This window comes from Boleophthalmus pectinirostris, unplaced genomic scaffold, assembly GCF_026225935.1.
Source record: "Boleophthalmus pectinirostris isolate CB_2022bp ecotype Guang Dong unplaced genomic scaffold, ASM2622593v1 HiC_scaffold_17, whole genome shotgun sequence".
Taxonomy (NCBI): Eukaryota; Metazoa; Chordata; class Actinopteri; order Gobiiformes; family Gobiidae; genus Boleophthalmus; species Boleophthalmus pectinirostris.
The window spans coordinates 18,141,161-18,160,087 of record NW_026571115.1 but is presented as its reverse complement, the minus strand read 5'-3'; the positions used below and the strand labels follow the sequence as shown (position 1 = coordinate 18,160,087).

Genomic DNA, 18,927 nt, shown 5'->3' with positions numbered 1-18,927 from the left:
GAAGCATCGAAAGTACCAAAAGTGTCCGCTGATAGACTCTGCTGTGAGTTTGTAGCCACGCTTGAAACACGGAGCTAGCAGTGCAATGCACTATTTATGACTTGTGCTGTTAATGTCTGACCTCTTGTGGACAAGGAGGCGCAGTGAGGTGGGCCGTAATGAGGTTAGTATTAAGAGGCTTGAGTCAGTGCCCTGCTCTGGATCGTGCATGCTCTGTTTGGCGTTCGGTCTTAAAGATTTGTAGCCTGCTGTAATGTTTAGTAATTGCCGCTACAATTGTTCTATCTTGTGTCTGTTTACAACCTTGCCTGTGTATGACCTTTATTAGTTTCACTGATTGAGTTTTAGGTGAGGTTATAGACTGTTGGACTATTTATATTGTATTCTGTTTGTTTTTGTTTAAGGCTTGAACTAGACTAGCTTGAATTAAAGGAAAGGAAAGTATTTTAAGATTTTATAATCATATTCAATACATTTGAAATCAGGCCTACATAACAGAATACTGTATGGCACCACATTATAACCTTATCTTCTTTATTCACTTTTATTTTCTTTATTCACTAAAACATTCCCATACCAACAGTCCTATACCAATAGATGTAGTCGAACTGAATCAGTGGATGTGCAAAAGTTGTGGTATGCTGTTCGTATCCAGTGTAATAGATAAAATCCTAAGCATGTTTTCTTCACATTTTTCTTCCTAGTATCCACTCTTTCTTCTCCGGAGTTTCCTTATCACAAGCTCCCCCAGTACCTGTGGACTTCTCTTCCTTGTGATTGACATTCTACAGAGAGAGAGAGGCTCATGTGGCTGTGGTCATATGGCTGGAGTTAGAATTATTTGGACGCTTTGATGCACCTTCATGAACACAGCCCCGGCCGCTCTGCTCTCAGTGACTGCTCTAAGTAGGTGACACTTCAAATACAGTGCATGAATATGAATCCGTGTGTGTGCTCTGAATTCACTTTGTCTCAGTTTGGGGACCACAAGATTCTCCTGACAATCACTTTTTTAAACATAGCGGTCCTTTTGAAAGTAGTGGGAAGCAGGTGCAATTCTTTTATATTTTTCTTTTATGTTCACTTCAGAACTTGTCATGCATTCTTTTATCTTGGTGAGGACAAAACCTTTGACAGCCGCATGTCATTCTCAAACTCAGTTTTGATGCTATGCTAAGGAAAAGGCTTGATAGTCTAGTTTTTTTTTTTTTTTGCTACCCAATGGCCCTTAAGATCTGCCAATATTTTGGGGCTGATGTGTAGGGCCAATTTTCATTATTTTCCTCAAATTATATTTCAATTTACTACAGTTTACTACATATCTATAAGAGAGCTGAGTAGTCACATTTTGTGCAGCTATCTCTTCATATTAAACTGTTAGTATAAAGCTTTATATGTAGTTTTAGGAAGCAAATTGACCAAAACAAAATACCAGCCTGTGCTGGAGATTTAAAGCCCATAGCTGATGCACTAAAAACTACAAATATCAGACAGACTGATATAACGGGCCAGTATATCAGTCTGTCTATCTGTAATAGTTTTTCTACTGGTTTTAGTATAAATTATTTTAGGGTCATTGCAGTAAAAATCTAATTGTGATCTGATCCCTGTGACAACCTGCTGTATTCCTGCTCTATTGTTCATTTCATCTTATTTCACATTTTACATTAACAATTTAAAATAGTAACAAAATTGTGTTAGACTTAGCGACTGAAAAGGCTCAGGTAGCAAAGCTTATCAATGCCCACCTATGCTACTATTGGAAAAAATATTATGAAAGATTGTGATTCAGTGCTTTTCGTTTAATGCAGCCGTATACTCGACACGCTCTGCCCACTGCCTCCTTCTTTTGGTCAAACGTGGCCATGCTGTAAGTGATTGACAGGTGCCTTTAACCAGTCAAATTTATGTGTGGAATCTCTAGTTAATTCTTTAAACATTAAACGCTACTAAACGCTACTAAAAGTGATTCTAATTTGGCATGTCTGATGTAGCTCACCCCTATTGATTATTATCTGGCTATTGATTATTGTAATATCTAGTTGTAAATGGGATGAAAGGAGGAGAATCGTTTTAACAATGAGTTTGAACCATTAGGTGGCAGCCCTGTGCTTCTACATAACAAACTTTATCATCTGCTCAGTCCATTGTCCTCACGGGTGGTGCATTCAGGAAACACAAGCTAGTCTAGCACAGAGCTCCTTTGTGTCTAATACAATCTACAAAGTGAAATATAATCTTAATGAAGTGTGACTTATAGATCAGATCAGGTCTCTCCCGAGTCTTTTATCAACATAAACCTCCGGGGTCAGCTGCTTGGCCACTGATGCTACAGGAAATACATATCAAAGCGCACTTTGAAGTCACCGTGCAGATCGAAAAGGTCCAAAACAGGGCGGCAAAAGTCATCTGGAGAATGACAAGTCTCAAGGTCACCACTAGAAATAATGTCGGAACTTTTGAATTTCAAATCACCATCCGAATATTCCTTGAGGAGCTGATAAGATTCCAGCCTTGACGTTCGTGGCAACTGCACTTCACCTGGAGCGGGCCCACACGGCTTCATAAAAACATCACATCCATGACTTGCATCTTAACAAACTGCGCTTTTGGACACCTCATGAATTGACTTTTCAAAATACATCTCTGCAAAAAATATATCTAAAATAAGAAATGTATGAGATGCCCGGACACTAGTGGACAGACGCTGGAAGGTTTGTTAATGCTTTTTCACGCCGAGGAATAAAAAAGACAACACTCGAAGCCGCCCTTTCTTGTAGTTGCTTCCTCATTGCCTCCTCATCATCATGCGCTCAAGTGTGCTCTACTGGTGCTGGCTTTACCTCCTGATTGACTGTCTCCATAACAATCACTGGGATGATTGGTTGCTTTAAAAGTGTTCTGAAGAGCCTCATCCACCATCTCCCACTTTCTATATTACCCAGCTTCCAACATTCGCTCCTCAGTAGAATAAGGAAATGGCTTGTATTAGACTTTCCCTTTTTGCGGTTATTGCATTTTCTTTTAGGATTTGTAACTGAAATCCCTTGCTCCGCGTTGACTGATTTATGCCTGATTTATGTCGGAGAGCTCAATGTGCCAGTATTATCCAATCAAACAGGACTGCTCAGTGGACACCGAGATTACATTAAAGTGTAATATCAATGCAGCAATCCCAAGTATATTGCCTTTTTTCAAACGGGGACACCTTCAGACGCCATAGTTTAGGGTAGGTTTTATTCTGAGATTGTTGTTTGTATAAATGAATAAAAATCAGTGTACCATGTTTAATTTATTTTCTCAATAAGTGCTAGAGGGGAAAACAATAACAGAATGAAGTGTTGTGGATAAAATCTGTTTTCATTTCTAAATGAAATCTCCTAAAGACTCTCCACTGTGTCAAAATTTTAATTAAATTTCACTTGTTTGCCTTTTTGCTTCTCCATAAATAACTTTAAATAACTTTAACTTGGCTTTTTGGTTAGTACTATGAAGTCCTGTAAGTAATATGGAGAAACTTCCAATAAGGACAACTTTGTCAACTTTGGATTTGCTTTATTTTGAGTATAATGGTTGTGGTGCCTATTAAATGGAAGTTCAAACTAATTCTGGACAAAAAATTTCTCAAGGCTTTTATAGGCCATCCTTTTAAAATATTGTCTTTGTTTGAAGTTTTTATCAAACATGCAGATTACCTTGAAGTGATACTGGCATCTCTTTTTACAGAGAAATTATTGTTCATGTAATTTTCACCAAAACTGTTTTAAGTCTTGATTATTTTCTTTTTTAGCAGGATGTCACTGTCATGACCTGTCCTCCTCCCTACTCTGTCTATAATTGTATTCTGTTCAGTTTGTGCTTATGCTTTTACAGTAATAACCTCTTTCGTAGTAAAATGCTTTGATTCCATGATTATACCAATACTTTGCACAGCTGTCCGAGGCTGTAAGGTCTATTTCATGCTGTAATGATTTTCACAAGGAGAGAAAATATTCTGACATTGGCACATTTGTCCATTTTTTATCCCCCTGCAGGGAAATGGCTTTCTTAGCTCTGCAGTTTATCCAATTACAGATTTACAACAGGGCAAAGCCAACCATATGATATAGCCTTAGTCTATTTTTTAGCTTTTGGAACAAGGCCAGTCATCCCAAATAGTAGCTGATGGTAGTAATTGCAGCTGCATTGATCTGGTCGCTCCATGAAGTGAACACAAACAAAGCAGATGAAGAAAAGAGGACTGTGCTCCCAGTAATATCTGCATCTGTGGACTTCGTCAGATACCAAAGCATGAAGATAATATACAATGTTTACAAAAGAGACGTCATCATTTGTGTTTGTTTTGTGCTATTATTTCAACTATAGTGAGAAACATACCTTAAATGTGTATTATATCTGTTTTTGTTATGCTTTTGAAAACACCACATGTCTCTATCTAACATCTTTGCAGATACTCTATCACACGCTTTGACAAAACCTTACAAAGACGAGTATATCTGGAGCCGTATCATGTTTCCCCAATTTCAGTGGGCATGATTGACAGGCAAGTTAACCAATCAGAGAGTCTGATCTGTTTGCGTCAAAATCAAACATGGTAATTTATATATAAAAAGGGGAAAAAACCAACATAAAGTTCTGAAATTTTGTCAGAATCAACAATTGAAGCATCAAACTCATACTTATCTCAAGTATAATAAGTCATATTTTGTTCTGAATTTTGGAGAGGAGAGGTCTTCCACCTTTGAGGGACATGTGCTACAAATTGGCAGCTGTAGTTGGATCGTTTCAAGATTGGACAGAGGATTTTCACGGTCTATGGTTCCAGTCCTTTCTGGGTTTGACCAGAATGTAGAAAGAACTGGCTGCTGCAACAAACCCTTGAGAATGGATCTCTTCTGCACTTTGTTACTTTTTGGGTTTTTTGTATTCTTTGTTGTCAGGGTATATTTTTAAGGAGGGCAGCCCATTGGATTAACTGGTCATACTTGTACATTTAGATAAAGAGTCAGATTCTTGCTGAAGTAAACCATATTTTAAAAAGCTGTACTCTGTCCTGGAGTTTTACAGTGTGCACTAACACGTGAGAGGAACATAAACTGAATACCATTATAGACTTTCTAGAAGAGTTGGGTAATTTTGTTCTTTGCAGAGGACATTCTTTTATCAAAGCAACAGCAGCCTGAGATTTGATAATTTCTTATAATTTCTAACATTTCTAACACATAGTCAAATTAACAGTGTAATGTGTGTGGTTCTTGACAGTTTGACTTTTCTGCATTTGCATTAAATTCTGTGGATGTTATTGTCCCCAAGTTGATGGTGTCCATGTATTTCACACTTTCAACACCGCAATATTCTCAGTCATACAGATATGTGTTACAGCTTAACTCTTCTTCATATCATAATTAGATCTAAACCGCTGAGCCTCTATTCTGTGCATGCTCATAGTACAGGGACTCCCAGTGGAACGGCTCCAGATCTGATGGTCATCTGTACTTAATCAATGCTACAAAGACCCATATAAGATGACATTATCTCCACTAGTCCATGGATTGAATGGGTTTAATAAGCTTAATTTTAATAATTATCTGTGGAGCTGCATATTAAACAGCAAATGGTATCCAAGACTGTATTTTAGCTAAATGGCCCAACATAAAACATGATTCTGTACTAATTAAAAGTGCACTATGCAACTTTCCTAGTGAAGGGTCCACCATCTGCTTGCTCCAGTGGATATGCTATTGCTTTCCCTAGAACGATACACAATATGGCATTACACTTATCTCCATGAACACTATCTGTCTCCATGACTACTATATGCAGGTGACAACAAACCTTAGGTCTGTGGAGAGGCCATGCTACTTACAATAAGAATGCAGGTTTTGTATGTTTGAGAAATAAAACACTTAGTAACTTAATAAATAATGATATATACCTTTAATGCCATACTCTAAAACAGTCTATCATAAAAGTTTCATAGTGCAACTTTTAGATTAAATTAATTTGTGACTATCGTATTCAAATATTATCGTATTCTCATCATGTTTAGTTTATGCAAGCCTGCAGGTGTATATTTCCTGTTAAGGATTCTTAGAGCTTGTTCAGACGTGTCAAAGAGAGGGTACTGCTAATAGAAAAAGGAGTCAAATTGACACTTGTTAGGTGCAAGTAGTAGTGTGAGAGTGTGGGGGAGCTCTGTCCTTGTAGACAATCACAAGGAGTTCTCTTCACAGAAAGATGTGTAGCTGGAGTGCAGCTGCCATCATGGATGAGAATATCCTGTCAATGACACCTCAGCTGTTCCATACTTAATGATTTGTTAAAAAAGGGATCCAATTTATATTAAAAACAGTGGCGAATTACTCATGGATTGTGTTCAGCAGATGAAAAGCAGTGTATTTCATTGCATTCCAAATGGCTGACAACCATTATGGCTGTGGGAAGGACAAGGTCTCCCAGTCACTGTCATGTCAAATACTGAGAGACACATAAGAGGACAAATATAAATATAACACGATGAGCCTTACAAAAGAAGACTGTGAAACTAATTGTGCAAATTAAAAACACTGAACTGGAAATATGTGTTTTTTATTATGTGGTAGATGCACAATATGTCACACATAAGCCAAAGAAATGCAACAAATGAGCTCTACTTTTAATGTAGAATTTAAGGTGGGTTGTGCAGATTTTAAAAATGTATCTTGATTTACTGACAGCAGGCTAAGTTTCTGATCATTTCTGATATTTTGTCACCTGACAGGATTTTCAGTACCTGATGTGGCACCCACCAATATTTGTGGCACCTGGCGGTGCACCTGCCAGATCTTTTGCCATTTTCAGGTGGTATCTACTTGCCATTACTGAACTTGGCTACCTTCTGAACTTTTAATCAGTGTTTTAATTGCTCTTAATTGTAGCATATTTGGTTTTAATATCATCTCACAGTGTTACTGCTGTATTTCTACTCTTTCCTCATCTCGCTCATGGCCGTTTGGTTGTTGCTAATACCTGTCGCATTGCCTCTAGCTGTTCGCCTGTGGCCGGTTGCCTGTGGTCCACATATTATTAGGTTCTCTCAGGAGACATGACACAGCTCTCCTTACCCATACACCTGTCCCATACACCTGTCCCATAGGTTGATTCTCAAGTCATGCTTTTGCATGTGTCACAAGGTGGATATTTATGGAGAATAGTGATGTATAGTGACAAGTGGCCAGATCAAGAACTGCAATAACATAAAATTGAGAGCAGAGCTATGAATGGTGTAACTAATAAAAAAGTAAGACTGTAGCCTAGATCAGTTTTGTCAGGTAGATGCCACAGAAGATAGCCTAGATCAGTAATCACAGAAAGATGGCAACAGCAGTGACTCTGTTGTAATAGTATCAATTAGAATAGTAATAGAAGTTCTTAAATACATCTAGAGATGTACCTGAACACATCATCAGTGATGTAACCTGGGGTCATCAATCAGTAGCAGAAATGTAGTATATCCAACTAGTAAAATTGCTAGCCTTGGCTCTAATCATAATGATGCCTGATAAACCTCATGAATATTACTCCACGGCGCGTGCCTTAATTCGAATTGCGAAACTGCTGATGGACTCCAGTGGTTTTAATCACTAAGCAGTTTTTATCAGTGTTTAAAATTCATTGCATTATATTATGTGAGTAGCAAACAATGCAAACCATTGAAGTGTAAAGCTAGTGGGTAATTAGACATATCCCGGTGGAATAATGGCCACCTGTTTGTAAAAAAAAGCAGAAACAAGAGCATATATAATGGATTTGTATAGCTTCCTTTGTAAATATATTTGCTTTGGACTTGGTCAATTTAAGTTTCTACCTTGTAATGCAAGGTCATGGCAATAGTCTCCTAAAGAGCATATTTTACATTCTAGCTGCTTTCGTCTCTTTGCAAAAGGTTGTGTGCTACTACTGTGATTTTTTTGGAGAGCTACTGAGTGGGAAAGATTGATTTAGTGTGCTCAAGCAACATGGTCCTCTTTTGTGTCTGGAGTTGCAATTTAGATTTAGAAGACAGAGGGTCCGCAATCAGGGAGAGGTGGTAATCAATTTTCTTGTTGTGTGTGCGTGCGTGTGTGTTTGTGTGCGTGCGTGTGTGTTTGTGTGTGTGCGTTTGTGTACTGCCTGTGTGAGCAGCTGCAGAGGAGAGACCCAGGGCTAGAAGCAAATGAGAAGGCTCAAATGAATGCAGTGTAGTCCCTGGGCCGACACAGCGGTCACTCTCTTAATCACATCCCTCTTTTTACACACATCAGCCGCATTAGTCACATCTAAATCATCTCCTACCTGCAAAAGCAAACCTGTTTAAAGATGTAATAAATATGCTTCACGCCATGGGAAGACTGTTAGAATGAAAGGGAATTTTATTGTTGGAACTGTAACACTGCTTGATCTGGGGTTTTGTATTCACACTGCCATGAGGAGCACAGTAGTGTGCATTAATTGTATACAAGGAAAAAATAACTGTAAATTTTTTGACAAATTCTAAGCATTCACAGAGGCACACACCACATCAATATGGTGCTAAACCAAGACTAAAACCTCAATCAAAACCATTGCGCTGATTTGATATCGTTATCAGACATCAGCGCTGATACTGGATTATTGAATGGGATATTGGCTTCCAAATATCGGTTCTGTAGATATCCTGTTTGGACATATAAAACAATAATAAGACTTTTTACTGGTCCTAGTCAACCCACAAAGTCTCATAATGAACGTTTATTTACAAAGCTGTCCTGTAGTTATTTGACCGCTAAATAGTATATCTACATAAGTAATCAGTTGTGTCTTATTTTATTTTTGTATAATGGAAATAAATGCTGTTTTCAGTCTCTGCACTGGTATCAGTTGATATCAGCAGACTTAAAATATATCAGTATCGGAACACAGTATTGGAAATAAAAAAAGCTGGATCGGTGCATCTGTAATTAAACTCATGTCAAGTGTAAATGTACCCCTAATTTGTCTCAGTAGAAATCCATTTTCGGTGGAAGATAGCAGAAATGTTGTACTTTTGCTTTTTTTGCACTGTCATCTATTCATTCAGTTAATTTAATAATTTGTATCAACCAAACAACAACATTGAAATCAGAAAGTTTAGGAAGGCAACAAAGGTGGCCCTATTTCACTTTCGTAACTTTAAATTTTCTGATACGTTCTATGACATACCATTTCCAATCTTTCAGATATATTACCATTTGACTGACCTCTTGTGGTTAGAATATGTATCTTTGACGCTACCCCATCTTACTTAGTTTTGTGCGTTACTGAAGTGTTAATCCAGACCACATAGGGACTTCCTGTGTTCTTCTGTTGCAGTCTCACACACACCTCACACAGTGTTTTTGACTGTCACATCCCGCCACATTAATCATGCCTGACAAAACTTGAAAGATCAATCAGTAAATTAATTTCTACATCCTGCCGAGCCTCAAACACGTGTCAAGCTGTGCGGGGCTGATGGCTGATGATTCCGCCAACAGAAATTATCTTTGTATCTGTCAAAACAAGAATTGGACTTATTGAAGCATTAAGAGGTGGACACAGTTATTTTTTCCAACAAAGATGCGATTTATTCTTGAAAAGAGATAAGTGCGCTTAACATTATCACTGACCCAGTTTGGAATTCATTTATAGGTCTCTTATTTTGGTACGTTGGTCTTTTAAAAATATATATCAGTGTTTCCTAGAGGTTTAGTTTTAACAGATTGTATAAGTTCACTGTGGAAGCAGTTGTGTGCCTGGTAGTTGCCTAGTAATAGTGCAGTAGTTTTAAAGTAATATATTATATAAAACATTGATGTAGTTGCAAACTTCACCCAGCCATATATTGAAATAACTGTTTCTGCATAAGGGGATAAGGGTTCCATAATTTTGAATAAACATTTTAAATGCGCAGGCTGTAAAAATCTTTTGGAAAAGACAAAAAAAAAAAAATCAATGTACCGATCCAGCTTTCTCAGTTCCGATACTGATTTCAATACTATAATTATTGATACCCAGTATCAACCGATGCCAGTGCAGAGGCTGAAAATTGTATTTAATTCCTTAAAATTATAAAATTAGTTAACACTGATCCAAATGTGCCAAATCTGATCCAACAAATTTTTCACTATTGGCGCTGATATCCAATACCAGTATTGTATTGGTGCATCTTTATGAAACATAATACCTTCATAACAAATACAATTATCACATGCATCAGAACATATTTGTAAATGTCTTAACTTTCTGTGTAACAATACTTTTACTGATTTTGAGTAGCTCCTTCTGTTCAAGTAGCTCAAGTTTTCCACACTATATAGACACAGTTTGGACTTGTGCTGGCAGTGCTGGTGTTCCTGTCTGCACTCTGACTGAGGACAGAGGTGGCAGTGAGCCTGCGGTCTGCTATTAATTCATACAACTGTCTTGGAGACGGGCTGTGCTTGCAGTTACGGCACTGTTCACCCATTCTTCCTCTGCTGCCGTGCTTGGACCTGACAAATGAATGCGGCGTATGCTACAAAGTAAATGTGTGATCTATCTCCCAGCGCTCTATAAGTGCCGTTTATTTCCCCTCATTGACATTCTGGTCTCAATCAGTCAGTGCTCAGTCCAGCTAATGTCATGGGCAGAGCTGTAATGCAAGGACAATAACTGAGTCTTGTGTCCCTGGAGCCAAGGATCTCTCATTACAGTAGATAGGAGTGACACATTCAGCCTCAGTACACTGGACGGTGCAGAGGAAAAGGACCAGGTGTACTTGTATTAGGCTGGTGCCAGTCTGTGCATTTGACTGCGCGGGTTGGTTTTCACTAACTGTGTTTAGTCACCAGTGTTGGGAGTAACGCGTTATAAAAGTAACGAATTACAGTAATGCATTACTTTTTGCTGTAACGCAGTAATGTAAGGCATTACAGGGGAAAAAATAGTAATATTTTACTCGGTACAAATGTGAGTAACGCGCGTTACAGTGTTTTTTTTTTAACCTGGATTGAAGTGGTGGGTTTTTCTTCATACAAATTCGCTAAAATCACATATCAGCAGCGGTGAAAACGCCGGAGATGCGCCCTCATAGACCTTCAGGTAACCGCGGGCGAAAGGACTGACAAAGAACTCCACGCTGTTTAGACCTGGTTTAGACCTGGGTCAGTTTTGGTTTAGACCTGGTTTAGACCTGGGTCAGTTCTGGTTTAGACCTGGTTTACACTCGTCCCTCCCTCTATCGCAGTTCACTTTTCGCTGTCTCGCAGATTTTTATTTATTTTATTTTTTATTTTTTGTGCAATTTTGCATGCCCTGTTTTTTTGACATTGTATGAATGCGTATTGCGTTCCTCCCGCTGCGTCCTGACTGGCCAAGGGACTCCTGTCTCCTGTACAGTACAGTACAGAATGTGTTCAGCTGCCAAATTTAAATACATGTTCAATCTGTATCAGTGTGATTCTGAAGTGCTGTACGGTTGCAAGTTTTCTCCCCGACGAAACCCACAACGTCGACGAAACGTTCTGCACCGACAAAGTCTCCTGCGCTCGCACCCAAAAGGCAGAGGAAGATGCAAACCATCGCACAAAAAGTTGGACTTCTGGACACGCCGAAGGAAGGTAGAAGTTACGCGCTGTAACAGACTCTTGCACCGGCTCGGGTACCTGCAAATAGTTGCTGAAATCAGGGCCGCGAGCCCGAGCAGCAGGGTCCATAAAGAGCGATCGGGTGACAGCCGCTCTTACCTCCGTGAGGTGCGGAGCAGAGCCGCTCCTTTCTCCTGCGGTCACCTTCGAGCCCGTCCCTACAGTGAGTCCTGTTTTAGTCCTAGTTCAGTTCTAGTTTAGTCCTAGTTCACTTCTGGTTTAGTCCTGGTTCAGCTCTGGTTTAGTCCTGGTTTAGACATGGTTTAGTCCTGGTTCAGTCCATATACAGCGCAAAAGTTATTTTGGTGAGAGTAACTTAAAGTAATGCAATAGTAATGTAATGCCTTACATTTTAAATGCAGTAATATTGTAATGTAACGAATTACTTTGAAATGACAGTAATAGGTAATAAATAACGCATTACAGTTTCAAAGTAACTTGCCCAACAGTGTTAGTCACATATGGAAACTAAAAACAGATCAGGAGCTAAAAAGATATCAAAACAATATTACTTATGATCGAATCTCACATCTGATTAAGATTTCAGATGTCAAGCGTGGTTAATGGTTAAACATGATTATTCAGGCAACAATATAATAATAGAAACTAATAAGAAATAATGACCATGATATTTTTAGAAGTAGAAAAAATCCCATGTATGACATATTAACTTAGATGAACAGCACAACCTTTCTTTTCTGGGTACCTACTTGTCTCCAGAGAGATGTTATTGCTTTCCCTGGAATGTTCCATGGTATGACATTAAACATATGCATCATTACAGGTGTTTCTATTGATCAAAAATACCATAATTCCTTCTGTGAATAGGGGCGACTCTCCACAGTTCAGAATCATAATGTAGCATAGTGCAATAACCTCTCCCTCGTGATAGATAGATTTACATTCTAGACAAAGCAATAATATTTCCATGGAGAAAAGCAGGTGACAGACCCTCCACGAGAAATGTTATCCAGTGCACCTACAACTTCTTTATCATTCAGAAAGCTTGATTGTATAAAGCTGGCCACATGCTAAAGGAATTGAAAAAAATATATAAGGATTTCATTGCAGTTTGGCGATGTCAGAAATTGTAAAACTGTGTATCTCCTCACAATAATTATAAGACTAGATATTGTGACATCTCTTATATGGAAACAAAACACAAGTGGCAGAACTAAAAATATGAAATGCAGTCATCCATTGGTTCACATTTACACTTCAACAAGCCACGCGAAGGTGCTTTGCAAGTCAGATTTGGCCTCATTAAAAACAGTAATAGTGTCAAGACAAGACAAAAATCATGAAAAAAATAAAATAAAAAAATACAAAAGGTGTGTAATGGGCAGACACTCAACGGTAATTTTCTTTTGCCTTCATTTGTTGTTTGATTTTATATCTTCTGAGTCCAAAACCCTTGAGTTGTGTCTTAGCACTTTTTCTATCATTAAAATGTAGTTAGCATTTTAGCTCCTGCATAATTCTATTCATTAAGATTCCGACCTTCCTAACATTTTCCCATTTACATTTTGTGGTTACATCCCATAGGTACAACAAATCAAAAACATTTCTTGGATGAACTGAACCTGAAGCAGCATATGAATACGATGTGTAGTCTACCGAGGCCTTCTTTATAACTAAAGCTCAAGGTTGGGTCATAATTAATTGCGCACAATTTTTGAATGCAATGCGTCCCTGCAAATCAGTGAATACTGCTTTTATACTGGTTATGCATGGCTCCATCTATTGCTATATTGTCTGACATTAACAAAATCCATAGAAATATGCACGTAATTTGAGATCATGACAAGGTTGCTTTTCAGAAATTCTGAGCCACAGTGTTCTGTATTTTTATATTATGTTTCTATAGATAACAAACTGAATTGTAGAGTGAATAAAAAAGAAAAATTTTAATCACTTGTGCTTCTTTTTTGTCAGAAGCCCTTCCTGTCATGACATGTCATGTATATTGTTTGATTAAACCCTGAACTTTTGTTTGCTGCTTGTGCATAGACTGTATATACAAATGGATATAGTTAAATCGTTCCAAATAGGAAGTGAGCATGGGCGAACCTCTGGCTCTCTAACTAATGCAGTGAGCCTTGACATTTTGGTGTTAAAATGTTCATATTAACACACTCTACACGATCCTGGTGTTTATTGTTGGTTGAAAAGAAAGTCCTCTTTCTAATATAGAACTTGGCTCCATATTTACTCTTAAAACTCATGGAGCTTTATCAAACTGGAACAAAACGCTATGGGTGACGCCACACTCCCCTTGTCCACTTCTTTAAACAGTCTATGTACTTGACTGATGAAGCCTTCTTCAAGAATACTTTCTGTAATTTACACTTGTGCTGTGTATTGATTACTGTTAATAGTTGAATGTCAAAATCACAGTGCACTCCTTTAATGAGATGGCTCAGAAGGATCTATACTTGAACAGGACTCTTGGGACACAGTGATCTTGCTCCATTTTTTTGTTTATTGAAACCTCCGTCCTCGCCCACAAATTGACACCGTGAGCTGATACATTATTGTAGAATCAATTTCAACTCTCCGGGCATTTCATCATTTTGTCATAACACCATAGAGACCTTTACCTCCCTGTTCTTCCCTTCTCTACCAACTGCAGTCCCTTATAGGTGTCTGGGTTTGACAGTGCACCGACTGCTTGTAGTTTAAGTTGAGAGGACGTGAGTGTATTTAATAGGCAAGGAGTGAGCCAGCCCCCTCTTCGCCCACCTATACTGGCTGCTCCTGTCTCCCTCTGTTCAACACTCAACATCACCAGGCCGATCATGCAAGCGGCGCCCGTGGCCTGTCACCGTGGCTACTGACAGTGTCCTGACTGGCCGCTTTCCGTTTGAATCAAATGCCCAGGGGCCTGCCCCAGGGCTGTGGAGGCGCGTGCCATCGGGCTGGGGTATGGGAGTCCCGCAGTTAGCTTGGGCTCATTTTGATTAATGGACCTTACTCTGCCCCTGAGTGAGCAATTATCAGAGGCTAGGCAAAGTCGTTCATCACTGTAACCAAGCAGCAGGTCTCCTCCGCTGTCTGCAGTCATACCTGGAACATCCCACACAACAATGCGTGCGGGTCCAATATCTAAGCTCATGTCCAAACGCATCAGATTTTTGTTTTGTTCGGGTTTTTAAAATTCACTTCACTGCTTTATTGTGGGCTTAAGTTTCCAATCATTCCTCCGCTTTTCCACTGTAACATGACCAGTGCGAGCTCCCATTGTGTGTTGTGTTATAGTACACCACATGTGCTCAGAATACTAACAGGATCTGCAGTCTCTAATAACTCCACAAGCTGGTGCACTCTTAAATCTCTGGGTGCACAAAAGTTGCTCTGTAGTACAAGGTATATATTTTTATTACTGCCACTGAAGAAATACTATGTGACTATTTCAATTTTTGTACCTGAACATCAATATATGTATCTGAACAACAACTGCCAAGTGTTTTTAGCCTTTCATAGTCTGTTATTTTGCATTTCTTACAGTCCTCACCGCATCTATACTTTACTACTATCTACTGTAAACAGAACTGGCCATTAAGCTCTCTCTGTCCTGTGGGCTGACTCTACTGCAGCAGTTAGGGGATGGCAATATTGACAAAAATAAGCGACAAACATCAATCCAACAAAATGTGAAACAAATTAAGATAAGAAAATCCATTATTGTTTCTCATGGGAGGAATTTGTCTTGGGACAAGGGGTCTGATGCCTTAACAGAAAGCGAAGACAACACCAACATAAGCCCAAACAAACATCCACCATTGAACATAAATAAGTAAAACCAAAGCATAACCACGATGACACACCATCAGGGAACTTTAAATCACTCTTTACAGACAAGCTCTTCACAGGCTTATATTGTATTAGTAATTGCACATTCCCTAAGTCTTTGTACAGCTTTAATGGCTTTATATTGTTGTTACTTTATATTGCGTGGAATCCAGAATACACACTTCTTCAATACTTTACAAAGTGTGGTCACCTTTGAATCTCCCCATTTTCAAGTGTAATTTTCAAATCTAAACATTATTACTATTGTGTGTTTATATGACTGAGCATGATGAAGTCTACATCAGGACCAAATGGGGCTCACTGCAGGATAAGTGCAAACACACAAATTAAGTGCTGAACTAAGATTGATTTGAATCCATGATGAGCTCTATCTTTACATTTACCTTTACCAAATCTAGAGCCAAAGCACTCACTGAAGTCTGTGCGCTCTGCTGCTCAAGTTGCACAGGTGTATTGATTTTGAAAGTTATGTGTTTTCACAAGAAAGTAAGGAGTACCATTGCTCACAGTTACACAGCAGAAGGTCTGACTCAAGATCTAAACACAAAAATGTCTAAATGAAAGATTTACTTGTGGTATTATGGTGGTATTAGACTAATTAAAAATGTAATTGGTTTAATTGTCATTGAGATTTTTTATTGGAAATGTATATACACAAAAGCAGTCAGGAAAAGGTACAAAGTTGTTAATGGTGACTTAAGTCATCTTTTTTTAAATTATTTTTCTGTTTGCATAGTTGTTATTCCTGTGAGACTGGGGTTTTCAAATAGTTTGGGTAAGAATACATGGTTAGATTTTATTGAGATCACAACATTAAGTTGAGTACAGCCATAATTGTCACAAACGAATAACTTGACAAACTCTACACTATATTTTATTTAGGACGTTTTTCAGTGCAGTGTAATGCATGAATGATATTGTTATAGCAGATATATATTCAATCAATAATTCACTAACGTGACCCTCTCAACTTAACTTGCCACAAGCACAAGGCCAGAGAAATGCACTGCCCTCAGTCCTGTGTCTATTAGTGTGACTGACAGACAGCTCTTAGTATTCAGTTGATGTGTTGTTCCCACATTTGACCCTTTATTTATGTGCCTCATTTAGACGGCTTTTGCATGTACTTAAAAATTAAGTCTGTGAGTGCTTTTAGATGTTTACTTGCAAGCATCACTGGAGAAAAATCAATATCTGAATTTTTAGTCTGACTTTAAAGTACACTGAACTTATTATTATTTTTTTTTAAATTTAGAACTGTTACAAAGTACTAAATCTATTACTCCTACATTGCATTGGATCTTAAGTAAGTAAGTAAGTAAGTAAGTAATATCTACTCTATAGTATAATATATATAGGCGCAGTGCCAATCTCATCTCTAACAGACGACTAACTAACTCTGACTTAATGGTAAAAATGTCATTACCCAAACAGCTGTTCTTCATAGGCTCTCACCATTGACCTGCTGTTTACCTGGATCTATTGGACAATTACCTGCTTGTCTGGGGCTGACCCCGGGAGCTAATGGCCATGGAGAAAGCCCTGAAACAATTTTCTTTTAACACTGTCTAACGGGCTGTCAACCCATACATTATGAATGCAGAGCAAGCTAGCGCAACCTGTGGCACCTTGCTATTAACACTCTTTTCCTTTCATTGATTTCTTTCTTTACTTGTGGCTAATGATTTTTTCTTTTATGCGGTGGATCTGTTAAATACTTTCTGTTGTGGACTTGCTAAGAAAGAGCCTCTGGAATGCATTTGAATCAAGAGATTTTATTTGATTTTTATCAAGTAACCATGTGTAATGCATTTGAGATGAGCATGTCTGTGTGGCAACTAATGTGTATTCATGAGAAGCACAAGCACAAACCAAAAAGCATCATTATTACTCCATAGTTTGTGAATCTTAAAAATGGATTTTCACATGCGAATTGTTATTCCTGACAGAAGTCATCTTGTTTTGTTATTTTGGTTTAGTGACAGTTGGTTTCCGGGCAAACTGATCCAAAAAATATATTCTGCATTTGTTGTTTGACATGTCAAAATTCTCATATTCAAATTTCAAAAACTGACATTGTAGCATCAGTATAAAATGGTATTTTAAGCTTGTAGTAAGTACCATCTTGGACTGTGGTGTTAGCTTTAGTCTCACATAATAATCTTCTCTACAAAAACAATAGCTGTTATCATTTTGATGTCGTATCATAGTTAGAACAGTCCACATTTAGTTCTATCAGGGCATCATGTTAAAAATACCTATATACTTTCAGTTACTTTTAATTCACTTCCTTCTTTGTCTTATTATATGTTGATTATCTGTGATCCAAAACTCTTTTTTTTTTTCATTCTTTTGGCTGATGATCTCTTCCAGGTTCACTACTGCAACCATCATTTATATACACCGACATATGTTACTTACTGTTGAGTTTTCCCTCTTGAATCAACACACCATCTTTCAAAACATATTGGAGAAGTTATTCATGGTACTCCTCCTTTTGGATGTCCTCTTACTTCCAAAAAAAAAAAAAAACACTGGAGAGATTGTGCTTTTCTAAGGAAATCAGCCTTGGAACAACAGCAGGGCCAATCCAAAATTCTGTGTTTAATGTTTCTGTCTGAACATTTTCATTCGAAGTAAAAAGTAATTGGTTTAGGTAAATTCGCTGTTTCTTTAGTATTTTAGTATTAACCTGCAGATTTACCTAATGCACACTGCTATCAGATGTTCTGCACAAAAACTTATTATATAAATAGGTCAAAGACAAAAAAATAATAATAATGCAGTTTGTTTCTCAGCATCTATAAAAGCTATCTTTTCCTATCTGTCTGGGACATTTGGCATTGCACACTGCCAATGTGAACAAGCGTGTCCACCTTCCATCTCGCTGTGTATCGGTCTGTCTGAATCTTTTGGCCTGTTTTTTTTCTACCACCATCTCCGGCTGCCTCTCCTATCTTTTGCTCACATCTTCATATCACTCCAATTTTTCACACGGTAAGATGGAAATTGAGTGGGAGGACTGGGCTGCAAAATAAGATGGAGGTCTAGGAGCGGACAAAAATAAAATCCAATTTCAACACAAAACCTTATTGGCACCCATCTCAAACTGCAGCCTTCTGCCCCAGATGGTTACCCCCCTCCTCACCCTTCCAACCATCTTGGAGCACGGCACTCACCTGCTCATCTCCCCAATCTCAAAAAGTGACACAGCGTGAGAGCCAAAAACGAGAGCAAAAAAATCCAATCCTCGATCTCCATTGCTTTTTTTATTTTACTTTTTAAAAATACCACTTGCTTCAAACTGTAATAGATCATGTACAAGGTGAAGTTGCCAGCGTCTATGATACTCAAAGTCAGGTCGGTCTTCTAAACTCTTTCAAAAGTATAAAAGGAGAGAAACTGTTTTGCCCACATGATTTTATTGGACTCTGTCAGTCAGATGTGCTCCTGAGCTCGCAATCAATTTTCC

General features: G+C 38.2%; 1 protein-coding gene across 1 annotated transcript in view; it reads left to right on the top strand.

Annotated features, from left to right (window-relative positions):
• Positions 1-18,927, top strand: part of sdk2a (sidekick cell adhesion molecule 2a) — a 182,327-nt gene that overhangs the window by 303 nt on the left and 163,097 nt on the right. Inside the window, 1 exon segment of the mRNA XM_055152572.1 lies at positions 705-906. Coding sequence (XP_055008547.1) covers positions 864-906 — 43 coding nt within the window. The 5' untranslated portion in view covers positions 705-863.